The sequence below is a fragment of the Catharus ustulatus genome, chromosome 2, assembly GCF_009819885.2.
Source record: "Catharus ustulatus isolate bCatUst1 chromosome 2, bCatUst1.pri.v2, whole genome shotgun sequence".
In the NCBI taxonomy this organism is placed as follows: Eukaryota; Metazoa; Chordata; class Aves; order Passeriformes; family Turdidae; genus Catharus; species Catharus ustulatus.
Genome location: NC_046222.1, coordinates 46,398,636 through 46,412,141, shown reverse-complemented (window position 1 = coordinate 46,412,141; position 13,506 = coordinate 46,398,636). Strand labels below are relative to the sequence as shown.

General features: G+C 41.5%; 1 protein-coding gene across 1 annotated transcript; it reads left to right on the top strand.

Moving 5' to 3' along the window:
• The first annotated feature begins 1,301 nt into the window (after nt 1-1,301).
• POGLUT3 (protein O-glucosyltransferase 3) lies at nt 1,302-12,981 on the top strand. The gene is made up of 8 exons (XM_033052757.1): nt 1,302-1,518; nt 6,170-6,367; nt 6,763-7,049; nt 7,820-8,036; nt 9,387-9,583; nt 10,142-10,336; nt 11,287-11,391; nt 12,252-12,981. The coding sequence occupies exons 1-8, from the start codon at nt 1,302-1,304 to the stop codon at nt 12,375-12,377; spliced, it is 1,542 nt and encodes a 513-aa protein (XP_032908648.1). The 3' UTR covers nt 12,378-12,981.
• The last annotated feature ends 525 nt before the right edge of the window (nt 12,982-13,506 follow it).

The window sequence follows — 13,506 nt, the reverse complement described above, 5'->3', positions numbered from 1 at the left end:
CTGAGAGCTGCTCCCAGCAGCTGCTCCCAGCCCAAACCAGAAGAGGGATTGCTCCATCCCAGGGACAGGGGCCCAAGAGCACCATCAGGTCCTGATCCCCCCACCTCCTCAGGGATCCCCTAGATCTCCCTGGCCATGCCTCATGACACCATTTCAGCCCATGGCTGATGTGATGGCACAGGTCACTGGTCTCCATCCCTCTGCCCTCCCTGGCCAGCCCTGCCTGCTGAGTCTGGACAATGTACAGGCTGACAACCCCAGGACAAGCTGTTCCAGAGCAGAGTCTGCCCCCAATTCCTCTCACAGGGACTGATCCCGACCTGCAGATTGATGTCCTCACCTGATCTCAGCCCTGCCCTATACCCTGCAACACTACACAAGTTTTCTCTCACCTCTTGGGAGTATCACACATGGTATGACAGTGGAGATCTGTGGCTATCTGAAGTGAGGGAATTGAGGAGACTAAAGACAAAAGCAAGGAGGAAACCAGACTTGGTAATTCCCCCTTCAAGGAACCAGTTTTTCATGGTCAGTATGCACAGAGACTTGAAGTTCATGTTATTTAAAACCAAGCAGAATTCATTTGTGCCCTAATTGCTTTGCATGTGAAAATCCAAGCTTGCCCAGAGGCTTGATTTAATTCTCCTGTAGACTTGTAAGCCCTCTCATCTACTCATACCTTGAAATACTTCCTAGTAGCAGCAAATGGTAAAAATTATAAAACAACCTTAGGAGACGAATCATTGGAGTTCTACCCTCTTTACTTGAATCCCAACATTTTAAATCCGTGAAATTACTTTGTTGTTACATTTTCTAGAGTATGGTACTGTGATCCCTTTTCCCCCTCAGCAAGCATCACAGCACGGATGAGGGCCACCCCCCTCAGCAGCATCCCACCCACAGACCTCAGGAGCTCCGGGGCGTGGGTGCGGCTGTATCGCTGTGCTGTATTTATTTATACAGGCTGTGCTGTATTTCCCGTGGCTCTGGAGAAGTGCTCGGTCCGAGCCCGCTCCCGTGCCTGAGCCCCGCGGGCAGGGCTGGGGCAGCCTCTCACCCCCCGACCGCCCTGGGGACATGGACGGCCCGCAGGACTGAGCGAGGAAAGGCGGTGCCGGGTTCAGCCGCCCGGGGACAGCCCGGCCCTGCCCTCGCCTGCCTCCGGCCCTGTCCGGCCCCGGGCCCGTCGGGCCGCCCCGCGGGGCGGGGAGCGGGCGGGGGCCGCGCAGGCCCGAGGAGGGCCCGGACCCCTCTCGGAGCGGGCGCGGTGGGGCCGCAGGGCGATGGGGGCCGCAGGGGCCATGGGGAGCCGCGGGATGCTGGTGCTGGTGCTGCTGCTGGGCGCCGCGGGGCCGCTGCTGCGGGCGGCGGAGTCGGCGGAGCCCGCGGAGCCGGTCAGCGCCGAGCGGAGCCTGGCGTGGGGCCCCGGGCTGGAGGCGGGGCTCACCGTGCCCGTGCGGTACTTCTTCATCCAGGCGGTCAGCGCTGCCGGACACAACTTCTCCCGCTCCCCGCCAGGTACCCATCGTGTGCTCCGGGCGGGCAAGGGCGCGGAAGGGAGGCCCTGCCCCGGGCTGCGGTTTCGCCGCAGAACCCGGCTGGAGGTGCCCACACCTCTTCCCCTTCTCCTTCCTTCTTTGCTTCCTTTCCCCGTGCCGTGCGGTGGCTGTGCCGTGGCTGTTCCCGGTCCCGCACCGCCCGGACACGCAGGATGGCAAGCGAAGCACATGGTCAGACCCTGCGTTCTGGTACTGCCCAGTGCCTCCTCTAAACAGTGTGCAATTTACAGCAAAGAACCAGTGCTTCTGGAGGTAGTGGACGCAAAATCCCAGAGCATTGCTGGGAAGTGGTAATGTAATTGTTTTTAATGCCGCACACACACCAGTTGCTTAAAATTTCTGTCTCAGTCAGCAGAGCCCTCTAGGCTCTGTTATCCTACTGCTGCTCCGTAAAGGAGTAATTTTCATTTGTTGCTTACTCAGCACAAGCACAAGCGATCATCCCCGACACTTCTCCTGGGGGGTGGGAATTTGGTTTGTTCTTGCAGGCCAGTGGTGTGATGCCAGTCAGCTGTTTGCTGCTGCAGGTTAACTCCACACGCTCTATATTAATAGTTTAAAATTGGAATAATAATGACTTTTATGTCACAGTTTCCATAATGAAGATAACCCTGAGATAGCCCCAGCGAAAATTCTGTTGCTAATTTATGTAGAGTAGAAGCTACTTAATTTGCTGTGTATTATTTACTGTTCACAGAGATGGTACTGAGAGGGCAGCTTCCAAGTATGCATGGCCTCTTCATGTCTTGTTAGTTAGAAAAATGCAGAATTAAAGAGTAGACATATATATATCTCTTCAGTCTAACAGAAACGTGGATTCTTCAGATACTTCAGGTCTGAACTTTCTCCATCTGCTATTGCAGCTTGGTGCTGGGTGTCAGCACAGTTTTGTAGTTGCAGCCCAGAATGCGACTGCACACTCACTGCCAGCACACAGGGAGAGCCTTGGGTTCAAACAACAGGTTGCTAAAGGTGAAAAGGTGTGAAGTTCAGTTGGATTCTCATGCTAGTGTAAGTCCTCCAAGATAAACTGGTAGGACATGGGTACTGAGATCCTCGTTTTGATTGCAGTGTGTTCGTGTGTGTTCATATTTATGTTAATAAATTCAGTGTCCCAGGAAAGTTTCCAGTGCCACCTGGCATGGAGTGATCTCCATTCATCCCATGACCTACTGTGCCTCCAGTCAAAGACAGAGCATGCGTGCTGCCAGCAGGGAAGAGCTGTTGCCTCAGCCTGTGCTAACTGCTGTCCCATGCCAAGAATTGTTTGGAGGTGCCAAGGATCCTTAAAAGAAATAGTGGTAGAGTTGATCATGTTCCTGTGCATGAGCACTGCTTCAAGTATTCATGGAGACCCTGGCTATAAACTTCTGTTCTCAAATTATTTCAAATCTACAAATCTGTAAAAATGTCATTATGAATTACAATTAACAATATTTATTTGGGCATCACTCTCCAATATAAACTAAATGCATCTCAAAATATACCTGTTGAGATAGCAAAGAATCCACATTATCACCTCCACTGCAAAACAGGAATGCTGTGATCAGAGCTGCAGAGCTGCAGTTTGTGAAATTTGTCCAAATCTGTTAAATTGTTTTTTGTGTGCATTAGAATTTCAGTCAAGTGAGTCAGGACTTACTAGGATCCATTATCAAACTTGTATAGCATAATTAGAAGATTTTAAATCCAGATTTGTCTCCTGAATGTCAAGTCTGTTCACCGGAATTGATATGCACCATAGCACATTACACTGGAATTTCAACCCAGAGGCTGTAACTGTTTGACCTGCCTCTGCAGGAGGATGTCAAATGATGCAGAATTCATTCTTTCCCTAGAAAAATTATTTCAAAGATTAAGAAAATCCCTGCTATAAATACAGAACTTTTTTTAGTGTAAAATTTTTAGTGTAAATTTTTTTTCTTTGGCTATGCCTCATCCTTCTTTTCTACTAGGTTTAATCCTTGGTTTAACAACTGCCAACCATGTCTTTATATACTATTGACCGTGATAAATCAACTGTTAACTGTTGTTCAGGTGATCTACATACTCTCCTAGCAAGTGTTTTTCAAGGTCTCCCAGATGTTCTTGCAGGTTTCACTAAATGCTTTCAAAGACCAGGGCATGCTTCTTCAGCTCTCATTCCAGTGCTGACAAAGTTGTACATCTAAGATCCCTCACCTTCTTACCTGGGCACTGCAGGACCTCCCTTTGGGTCTTTGGTTGACCATGATCCCTGGGCTTTTGTGATGGTCACACACAAGACCTGTATTTGTTTATTACTGAATATATGCTCTTGCATCCAACTCTCTGAAAGTATAGGCTATGAATTTGTGTCTCTTTAGTGACTCTGTCATTTTGTGATTTCCATCTGTGAAAGTGACCAGCAACAATTTCAGTAAAACAACTGAGTCCAAAAATCTTCTTTTCAGATCTTTTAATTTCTCTTCAGCATACATATCAGAAACAGGTTTTCTAGGTGTTTTTGTTCTTCCCTAGTAATTTGCCTAAATCAGTATCTCGTTACTTTTTCCCTCTGTCCCTCCATTTCGTCACTTGTTCCTCCATATGTGGCATACCTCTTTTGCAAGCTGCACAGAAGAAAAAAAAAATAAAGCAGGTGTCGTTATCTGGATTTCTGAAAATATCCCATTTTGACTGTTTCTATATTTCAGTCTCTCTTCAACACTGGAAAATTATTTTTTACTTAAAATTCTGTCCTAGACATGTTTTCAGGGTAACAGAGAAGTACAGCAGTGCTGATTCAACAAGGACACATTTTTCTCTTATGATTTCTTTGGATGGAGAGAAACAAAAAAACATGAGTGAAAGTACCATGGTAACTTCCTCCAAATAAAAAATAAAAATCAGCGAAAAGCTATTATGATTAAGTATACTGTAGAGGCCTTGGCCCCATTACACAGTGAATGTTCTAAGTTACAAACAAGAAGTCTGTTGCCTCCATTGAATTATTTGTACTTACATTAAATACTCGGTCTTGTTTTTCTTCCTCTTCACTTTCGCTTCCTTCCTCTTTCACTTCCTCTTCACTTTTCTTCCTCTTCACTTTCACTTTAGTTTTTTCCCAGAGAGCTTTGTTACCAGGTAAGTCCTATGTCTAAAGTGTCACCAACTAAAACTAACCTATATTTTGGGTAGATCAAGGGCCCCTCATGTCTAGAGCAGGATGTACATAACCAGCAGGGAAAAAGACTCATATAGTTATTTTCTATCGGTGAGGACAAGGATATAAAATTCAGTAATATTTGACTTGTGATTTCTCAATATTGACTCATTTTTATCACAACTGAAAACTTATTTTCTTCGGTGGGAAATCACTATACCCAGTAAAAATGCTGTTTAATAAAATAGGTACAAGGAGGCAAAGATGTGGTACTGTTTTCTTTGTGAACCTCATGACATGCACTGGATTTGAATACTTCTTCATCCAAGTAGTACTAGGTAATAATCATAGGGAGAGGGTACTTGGTTAAGTCAGCTATTTTGAAGCAAGTTTACAATGGTGATTATGATTTGCAGTGACCTTTAGAAGCAGAGCTGTTCATTCCTTCAGTAGAGACATTTAATCTGAATATTCTTGTACAGTGTTTGACTTTAATTCAATTTCAAGATCCAGTGATCTAAGGAAGGCATGATTGCTCATTAAAAGACTGGTACTTACCACACCAGTGCATTTATCTGTGGATGCAAAGTATAGAGTTAACTGTGACATCTCAGTTATTTAGTGCTGTTGGGACATATTCAGATTTTAGTAACATCTTGATTTTGTCTGGATTTTTTCAGTTTCATTTATCTCTGTCTACTACTTGGTGGTAGCATTTGTTGTATTTGTTTGGTTCACAATGCTTAGTCTGTCACGCTTCATGAATAATATGTCCCCCTCTTTTTTTATTAGTAAAGTTGACAGTGACCACTTGTGATAGAATTAAAGAATATAACAGATTTATGTTTATGTATACTCATATTTTCCATAAGTTATTCCATATCTTAGTGCATTAATGATGAAGTGCTGGTGATCTTTAAGCACAGGTCAGACAAATGTCCAGGGAACATCTCTACTATCATTCTCTTATCCCTGCTTTTCAGTAGCTGGGACTTTAAATGTGCAACAGTCAGCAGCAGCCCAAAGCTGAACAATTTGTATGTGACTCCTGCATGCTGCAACTGCCTTCCCACAAGCTGGCAAGTATTCTTTTCTCCTGTTACTTTAACTTGGTTTCCTGTCCTTCTTACTCTAGAGGAAAATATTGTTCCTCAGAGTACTAACTTGAAAACTTAGAATAAAACCTAATCTTATCTTTATAATACTGTTAACCTTTCTTTCTGTCTTGTAATCAAATATTTAATTTTTTTATCTACACCTGGAGGTGTTCCATTTAGAGGTGTGCAATGACTAAGAATATTTGGTAGGATGATATTTCATCGCTGGAAACTAATTTTACCAACTTGGCATAATTAAAAATGTGTAGCGAAAAATAAATTAAATTCCATGGTCTTAATTCAGTGGAGTTTGCTCCTTACCTTTATTTACTAGAAGTGATTCTAATAGCTTAAAGTGATTTTGTCTGGTTTTATTTTCCTCTTGCCAGGGAGAACACAGTTTAAAGTGATAATTAAAGCACTTTCTCCCAAGGAAGTCACCAGAATTTACACCCCTCGGCCTTTGGATAGAAATGATGGTACATTCCTTATGCGGTATCGGATGTATGGAAGTGTCACAAAAGGCTTAAAAATTGAGATACTTTATGGTGATCAGCATGTGGCTCAGTCACCTTATATTTTGAAAGGTAAGGATATTTTTTGATATAACGTCAAAGTTCTGAATTGGGATATATTTGAAACTGCAATACCTGGGCTGTGGTAGCTGTGGAAGAGCTCACACAGTTCTGAATTCTGAATCCCCCATGTGCTTTGGGGGAGGCAGGGGGTCTGTGTTCCACAGAAGTGGAGCTTAATATAGCAGAGTAATTTCACCATTATCATAATGATAACTCAGAATATTGTATTTCTGAAAAGAGAAGAATGTTACTGTTTTCTCAGTTACACTGCAACATTCCAGAAATTATAGGAAGGATGATTTCCCAGGAAAATGTGGTATAAAAAATGCCAAACCAGTGTAACGTATAAATTACGTGTGCTGTAAAATCACAAATACAGACTCTGGGTGCTTTGTTTTCCACAGGACCAGTTTATCATGAATACTGTGACTGTCCTGAAGAAGACCCTGAGGTTTGGCAGGACCTGATGTCCTGTCCATCCCAAGAACCTCAGATTGCAGAAGATTTCATTTCATTTCCCACCATTGACCTGCAGCGAATGCTTAAGGAAATCCCAGCCAAGTTCAGCCAAACAAGAGGCGCTATTGTTCATTACACTATTCTGGATAATCACATCTACCGGCGCTCCCTGGGGAAGTACACAGACTTCAAAATGTTCTCTGATGAAATGTTCCTGTCACTGGCCAGGAAGGTATCAGTTTGGATCATGTCAGACTGTTAAGGCAGTATCACAGAATCACAGAGTGGTTGGGGTGGGAAGGGACCTCTGGAGAACATCTAGTCCAACTCCCCTGCCAAAGCAGGTTCACCCAGAACTAGTTGCACAGGATCACCTCTGGGGTGGGTTTTGAATATCCACAGCCTGTCTGAGCAGTCTGCTCCATGGCTCCATCATGCTCGCAGTAAGGAAGTTTTCCCTCATATTCAGATGGCACTTCCTGTATTTAAGTATGTGCCTGTTTCCCCTTGTCCTGTCGCTGAGCACCATTGGAAGGAGTCTGGCCCCATCCTCTTGACCCCTACCTTTAAGATATTGGTAAGCATTGATACAATCCCTTCTCAGTCATCTCTTGTCCAGTCTAAACACATTTAAATATGGCAGTACTGCCGCTGTTGTATTTTCAGATGTATAATTCCTGAAATAAGATGTGACATTCATTTTTCCATCAAGACAAGACTCTGTGTTAGGAGTACTGTGTGAGGGCTGGCCCTAGCAGTAATAAAAATGCTTGGACAGCTCCAAGGGCTAAGGCCCAGCTGCGAGCTGTTTTGTGGCCTCAGGGTGCTCCTTCATTCTTGTTTGCAGGGCAGAAGCTTGGAATTCATACATTAAGCACAGCTAAATCTGTGAACTCTCCAGTAGGTGCACTGAGTCTGCATGACATAGAAGAGCTGAAGAATGTATGTAAGAGTGACAAACAGCTTCTCTGTGTTATTATTCTTTCTTGTGTACACATTTAGGTTCACCTTCCTGACGTGGAATTTTATCTCAATGTTGGAGACTGGCCAGTTGAGCATCGGAAAGCTAATGATACACCTGGTCCTGTACCTGTCATCTCTTGGTGTGGCTCTGTGGATTCCAGAGATATCGTCCTGCCGACGTATGATGTAACCCACTCCACTCTGGAAACCCTGCGTGGAGTCACCAATGATCTCCTTTCCATTCAAGGAAATACAGGTGAATTAGAGACTGGATTTTACAGGAATTTGTGATTTCCATCGAAGAAGCAAGTTGCATTCAAATAATGTGTTAAAATTTTCAGTTCAAAGTGCCCTAGGACATCTCTCAATACAAGCAGCTTAGTCTTTACAGATTGCAAACACTTTTCAGCGCTGCCACTAAGCAGGTATATCGTTTAGAACCAAAATTTAAGAAGTCCAGTTTGCAATAAACATGAATTTTACATTAAAGATATCCAGAAGATACCTACTGTGACCTGGCAAAGGAAAACTAAATGTAATTAAAAGGCCTTTTTCCTTCCTCCTCAAATATGTTTCTTCTAATCAAATAGTAACCCTTTTCCTGACTGTGTTGTGGCCCAGTGTTCTGTTTGCAAAAAAATTAATTTGAATCCTGAAAGAAGTAAGCTGAAGTAAGGCTATGCTGCAGCCTCTTTCAAATGAGAAAACATTATCTATATGAAAAAATACTTCAGAGTGAGATCTCCTGAATTGCTTTTCTGGCTTGGAAAGAAGAGTCAGCTTTACTGACAGGTGTCTTCCTACCCCTCAGGAAATTAAAGAGTACTTAGGGATCAAACAAATGGTATAAGCAATACCTAAGGAGTAAAACTGGAGTGGAAAGTTATTTCTTTTTATTTAATTAGTTCTCAGTTCCTCTTTTCTTTATTAGTTTTTTAATTAAATATTTCAATTAAATGATTAGTTTGAGGCATTGTGTGTTTACTTATTTAATACAGCTGCTTTTCCAATTAGGAGACAGTAAGAGACTACTCGATTTAGTAGGTCCTTTAGGGAAATTTTCAGCAGAAAGGTAAGGAAGGGCATAGTTAATGTTTTTAAAAGCAGGCAGTAAGCAGAGATTAAATCTTTCAGACTCTTGCTGAATGTTTAGAGGACACAACATAGCCATTTATTTTCTTTTTTAGGGCATCATTAAGTGGTTCTCTGAATTGTTGGGTAACGTAAGTGGATTTTACTGAAGAAATTTGCTTATTGTGGCAGACTTTATGGATGGAGAATTGCTTTAATTATTAGTGTTTTCCTTACATATTTTATTATAATCCCTTCCTTATGTAGCTTTCAAGATAGTTGAAATTATTGAAGTAAAAAATTGTTGAGTGGAAAAGCAATTCTCTGATTTTTCTCTTACGAGTTTCTCGTTCCAAAATTCAAACCAGAATTGTGAGTTTAACCCTGTGATTAATAAGTGGTGACAGGAAACCATGTCTCTCCTACCATGTCTCCAAGTGTAATGCCACTGTCAAACCAGGTTTCTTATTTGCATTGAACAGATCCTGAACCTTTCACTGCTGTTTGCTTTTGCCTTATCACTCACTGCTCACAGGCCCCTTCTGGGAAAACAAAACTGAGCGTGCTTTATTCAGAGGTCGAGACAGCCGAGAAGAACGTCTCCATCTTGTCAAGTTATCCAAGGAGAATCCAGAACTACTAGATGCTGGAATAACTGGATATTTCTTCTTCAGAGAAAAAGAAAAAGAGCTGGGGAAAGCTCAGCTGATGGGCTTCTTTGACTTCTTTAAGGTAGCAATCAAATCACAGTTTTGGATTAATTTTGCTGTTGAGTTCTTACCAACTGAAAAGACAAGGCTTACTTTTGTTAATTCATTTCAGTAAACAAAACAATTTTGCTGCTGTGGGCGCACAGGTCCATGCAGGCTAGATAAACCATGTCATAGTGTGACACACTTGCAAAGAAAGCCAAGAAGGACCTTTAGAGAGACATCTTGGCTTGTTTTTATTTTTTAATAGACTGAGAAATTGGATTTCTCACCATCAGGGTTTCTTTTATTTGGGGTAAATATGAAGATTGTCCCAGGACTCTTCAGTAGGACACCCATCAGGCAGTTCTTGTGACACAAAGGTTCTTGACTGTGTTGAAGTCTCATGTTGAAAACAAATCCTTTTTCCATTATGTTATCCAGAAGACCGTGAAACTACATGTGCTTAATGCTGAAATGAGTTTGAAGATTAAATTTAATAAACATGATTATTTCTTGCCTGTTAAAATAATACTTTATGCAGTGTTCCCGTTCTGATACAAAACGTTTCACCCTTTTTTCCTCTCTCTACATACTGTAGTACAAATACCAGGTGAATGTAGATGGGACCGTAGCAGCTTACAGGTTTCCATACCTTTTGCTGGGTGACAGCCTGGTATTGAAGCAAGATTCCCAGTACTATGAACACTTTTATATTGGATTAAAACCTTGGAAACATTATGTTCCAGTTAAGAGAAATTTAGAGGACTTGCTAGAGAAGATAAAATGGGCTAAGGTAAGTTCCATTATTGATTCAAGTTCAAAGTGATAAACAAACACGTAAACAATTTCTCTTAGTAGTCTCTTCTTTTGTATTTACACATGAATGCTATTCAGATCCTGGAATAAAGGAAGTACATTTTGTTGTTAGTATAAAATGGGAAGGCCTTATTTGATGTAACCATCTCTATTTAGGGCAATACTTAAGTGTTCATTTTAGGTATGGGCAGAAGACTTCATGAGTCAGAACTTTGGTATACTGAGTAAGGTAATTGTGAAAGAAACAATCAGATTCCTAGATACTACTTAATTAATGTTATAGCTCTTTTAGACCCTGACTAGACCAGAAGTTACTGTTCTGTTTGAATGTGCTGCTCTCTGTAACGTGCCCAGAGTGAGAGGCTGGGATCCTGTAAGCAAACAGATGTAATTGTGTGATCGAAAACGCCATTTGTAGGTTAAAAAAACCACAGGAGTTTCTCTCCTGAGAGTACCCTAATTCTGCCTGAGGAGTCAGAAGAGATTACTAGAAGCTTTGAAACATAGACCTAAAAAGCTTGAGAGTAAGTACATGAATTCATGCAGTTATTTTTAAAAATAAGACATTGAATTCCATTGCATTGGACAGGACAACACCTGTCCAACAACTAAGTCAGTCTGGGGGATATCAGAACTGATTTTGAGGAGGCTTGTGGCTTGGACAAAACATTAGAGCAGTAATCAACTGAGTTTTCAATATTGTACAGTTAGTCATGAAAGTTGTTATTGATAGCCCTAAGGTAGCAGTAAAAAGCAATCCAGTATTTAAAACAATCTGCAATTTTAATCATGCCTTTGCAATCTACCAGTAATTGCATTAAATTTTCAGATTTGAATAGCCCATTTAATAAAACTTCTAATGCTAGTCAGGCTTTGAGTAGCTCACTGATTGCTCTGTTATTAATTTGTTTAATTTGAATTTTCCAGGAAAATGATGAGGAAGCAAGAAAAATTGCTAAAGAAGGACAACTAATGGCAAGAGAATTACTTCAGCCTCACAGGTTTTACTGCTACTATTATAAAGTGCTCCAGGTGAGTACAATAGATCACTTTATTAGTCGCCCCCATCTACTCCTACAGATGCTGCAAATTTCATATTCAGTCCTTACTTAGATCAATAGCAGACATGGTACATATTATTCATAGGAGATCAGCGTGAAGAGCTTTACTAAACCCTGCTTCCACATTAAAGAAGCTGCCTGACATAATAGTTATTTTACAGAGTCAGGATTTTTTTTTGCTCCCATTCCCAGTCAGTTCTGTTTTCATTGTCACTTGGTATTTGGTTTTCAGTAGATCTCTGTAGGAGATAATCTGTGTATCCAGTTTTCTTTCTTTTTCCCTTTCTACTTCTCACACTTACATCATGAGCTACTCTACTACAAAACAATGAATATATGGAAAATAAGTTCCAGAAGTGTGACTAGTAGTGTAGGAGATAAAGCAGGCCAGTAGTAATTTCTTCCTTAGAAAATGCAAATCTCTAGTGAAAGAAGTTTCTCCTCTCTGAAAGTATGGATTTCTTTTTCCTGTGCTGCTGTGCTGTTAGATGTCACCTTCATGAGCCACAGGTTAACATAAAGGTTGGAATAGTTCTGTTGAGTGTACAAAAATGGCATTTTTATGCATTATCTGCATGAAGTGGTGAGGCACAAATGATGACAATGTTCAAGTTACCATAATAATAGGCAGAAGCATGAAAGGAGGTTTTCAGAGGCAATGTAGCCTATTAGTAGGTGTGTTACAAAGGCACCTTGTGCAGAGGTTGTAAACAATGACATAAGGAACCTGGATAAAGGTAGGCTTCTGAGTGGAAGGGAGGAGGAAAATTCTGCTTCATGAATTATATGTTGGTGCTTAAAGCATTCTTAAATGTTGTTTACATATTTCAGAAATATGCCGAGCGCCAAGCCAGCAAACCTGAAATACGGGATGGAATGGAACTTGTACCTCAGCCTGATGACAGGGACTCAGTGTGCAGTTGCCACAGGAAAAAGCCTTTAAGGGAAGATCTGTAACTGTACTGGATGGAGAAAATTACCCACTTAAAATGCAAGAACAGGAATTAAGCTGTGAAATCTAAGACTCTTATGCAGTAGCAGACATGCTTAGTTATATATTCTTCTTGTATTTTCATACCCTTTTTCACGCTCATTCTGATCTACAATGTTGGTTCTCACAGTTTTGACTCCATGACCACCACCAGACAGCCACTGAGCCTGCAGTGCAGTCTGGGGGATTTGTTTGATGTACTGCATCATCAGGAAGAAGAGCACAGAACTGCTTGTGTTCCAGATGAGACCTATTTACCAAAGTTTTATGAGGAGCTAGTCACCGCAGAAGATCTTGCCATGAGTCAGTGCAAGTTATTCTAAAGGAGCATTTGTGATACATTGAAACAGTGTTATGATTTCTTCATAATGTTTACCTCAGTGTTAGATTGTTTCTTGTATACAAAACAATTTTCGAACTAGACAAAATGAATATTTGAGATTTACAGATATCAAATCTGATCATGCTTTCAGATTATTTTGGGGTTAGTCTATGACGGGTAACAGACAATATGATACAACACTCATCAATTTTAGAGGACAATGGAGAGGAGGGGGATAGATTAGAAAAATCTGTGCATCACCAGAATTAAATGCTGCTTTAAAACAGACTCTGTAGTTATCACAATCACAGTGCTTTGGGTGCCAAGTCAACACTGAAGACCTGTTCCCTGACAGTGACTTGACTGTGAATGTAGGCACAGATCCACAAAAGTACTTGGGAATTTCAGGCATGGGAAACACTGGTGTGTTAGTTCAACCGTACAGTCTGCAGTATTCTAGACAATGTGAAATCTGAAATTTGTTAGCAGAGTTTTAGACCACCTAGGTTTAACTTTTGTTCAGTAGTCTAGGGGTTAGAGTCCATGTAAAGCAGTTGGGAAGCAGGTTGTCCTCCTTGGTTTAATTCAAAGCCATTTTTTTCCAGAATGTGCCTTAGCTCCAGACTGGACAAGAAGTTTTTAGGTCTTCTGCTGAAGTTCATGTGCAGTTGTGAAGCTTGCAATGCAAAATTCACAAGGACAGAAGGATCTGGTAATATCTTTGTGATAAAGTCTGCCTTTGGATGGGGCAGAAGAAGAATCCTAGTCCTGGA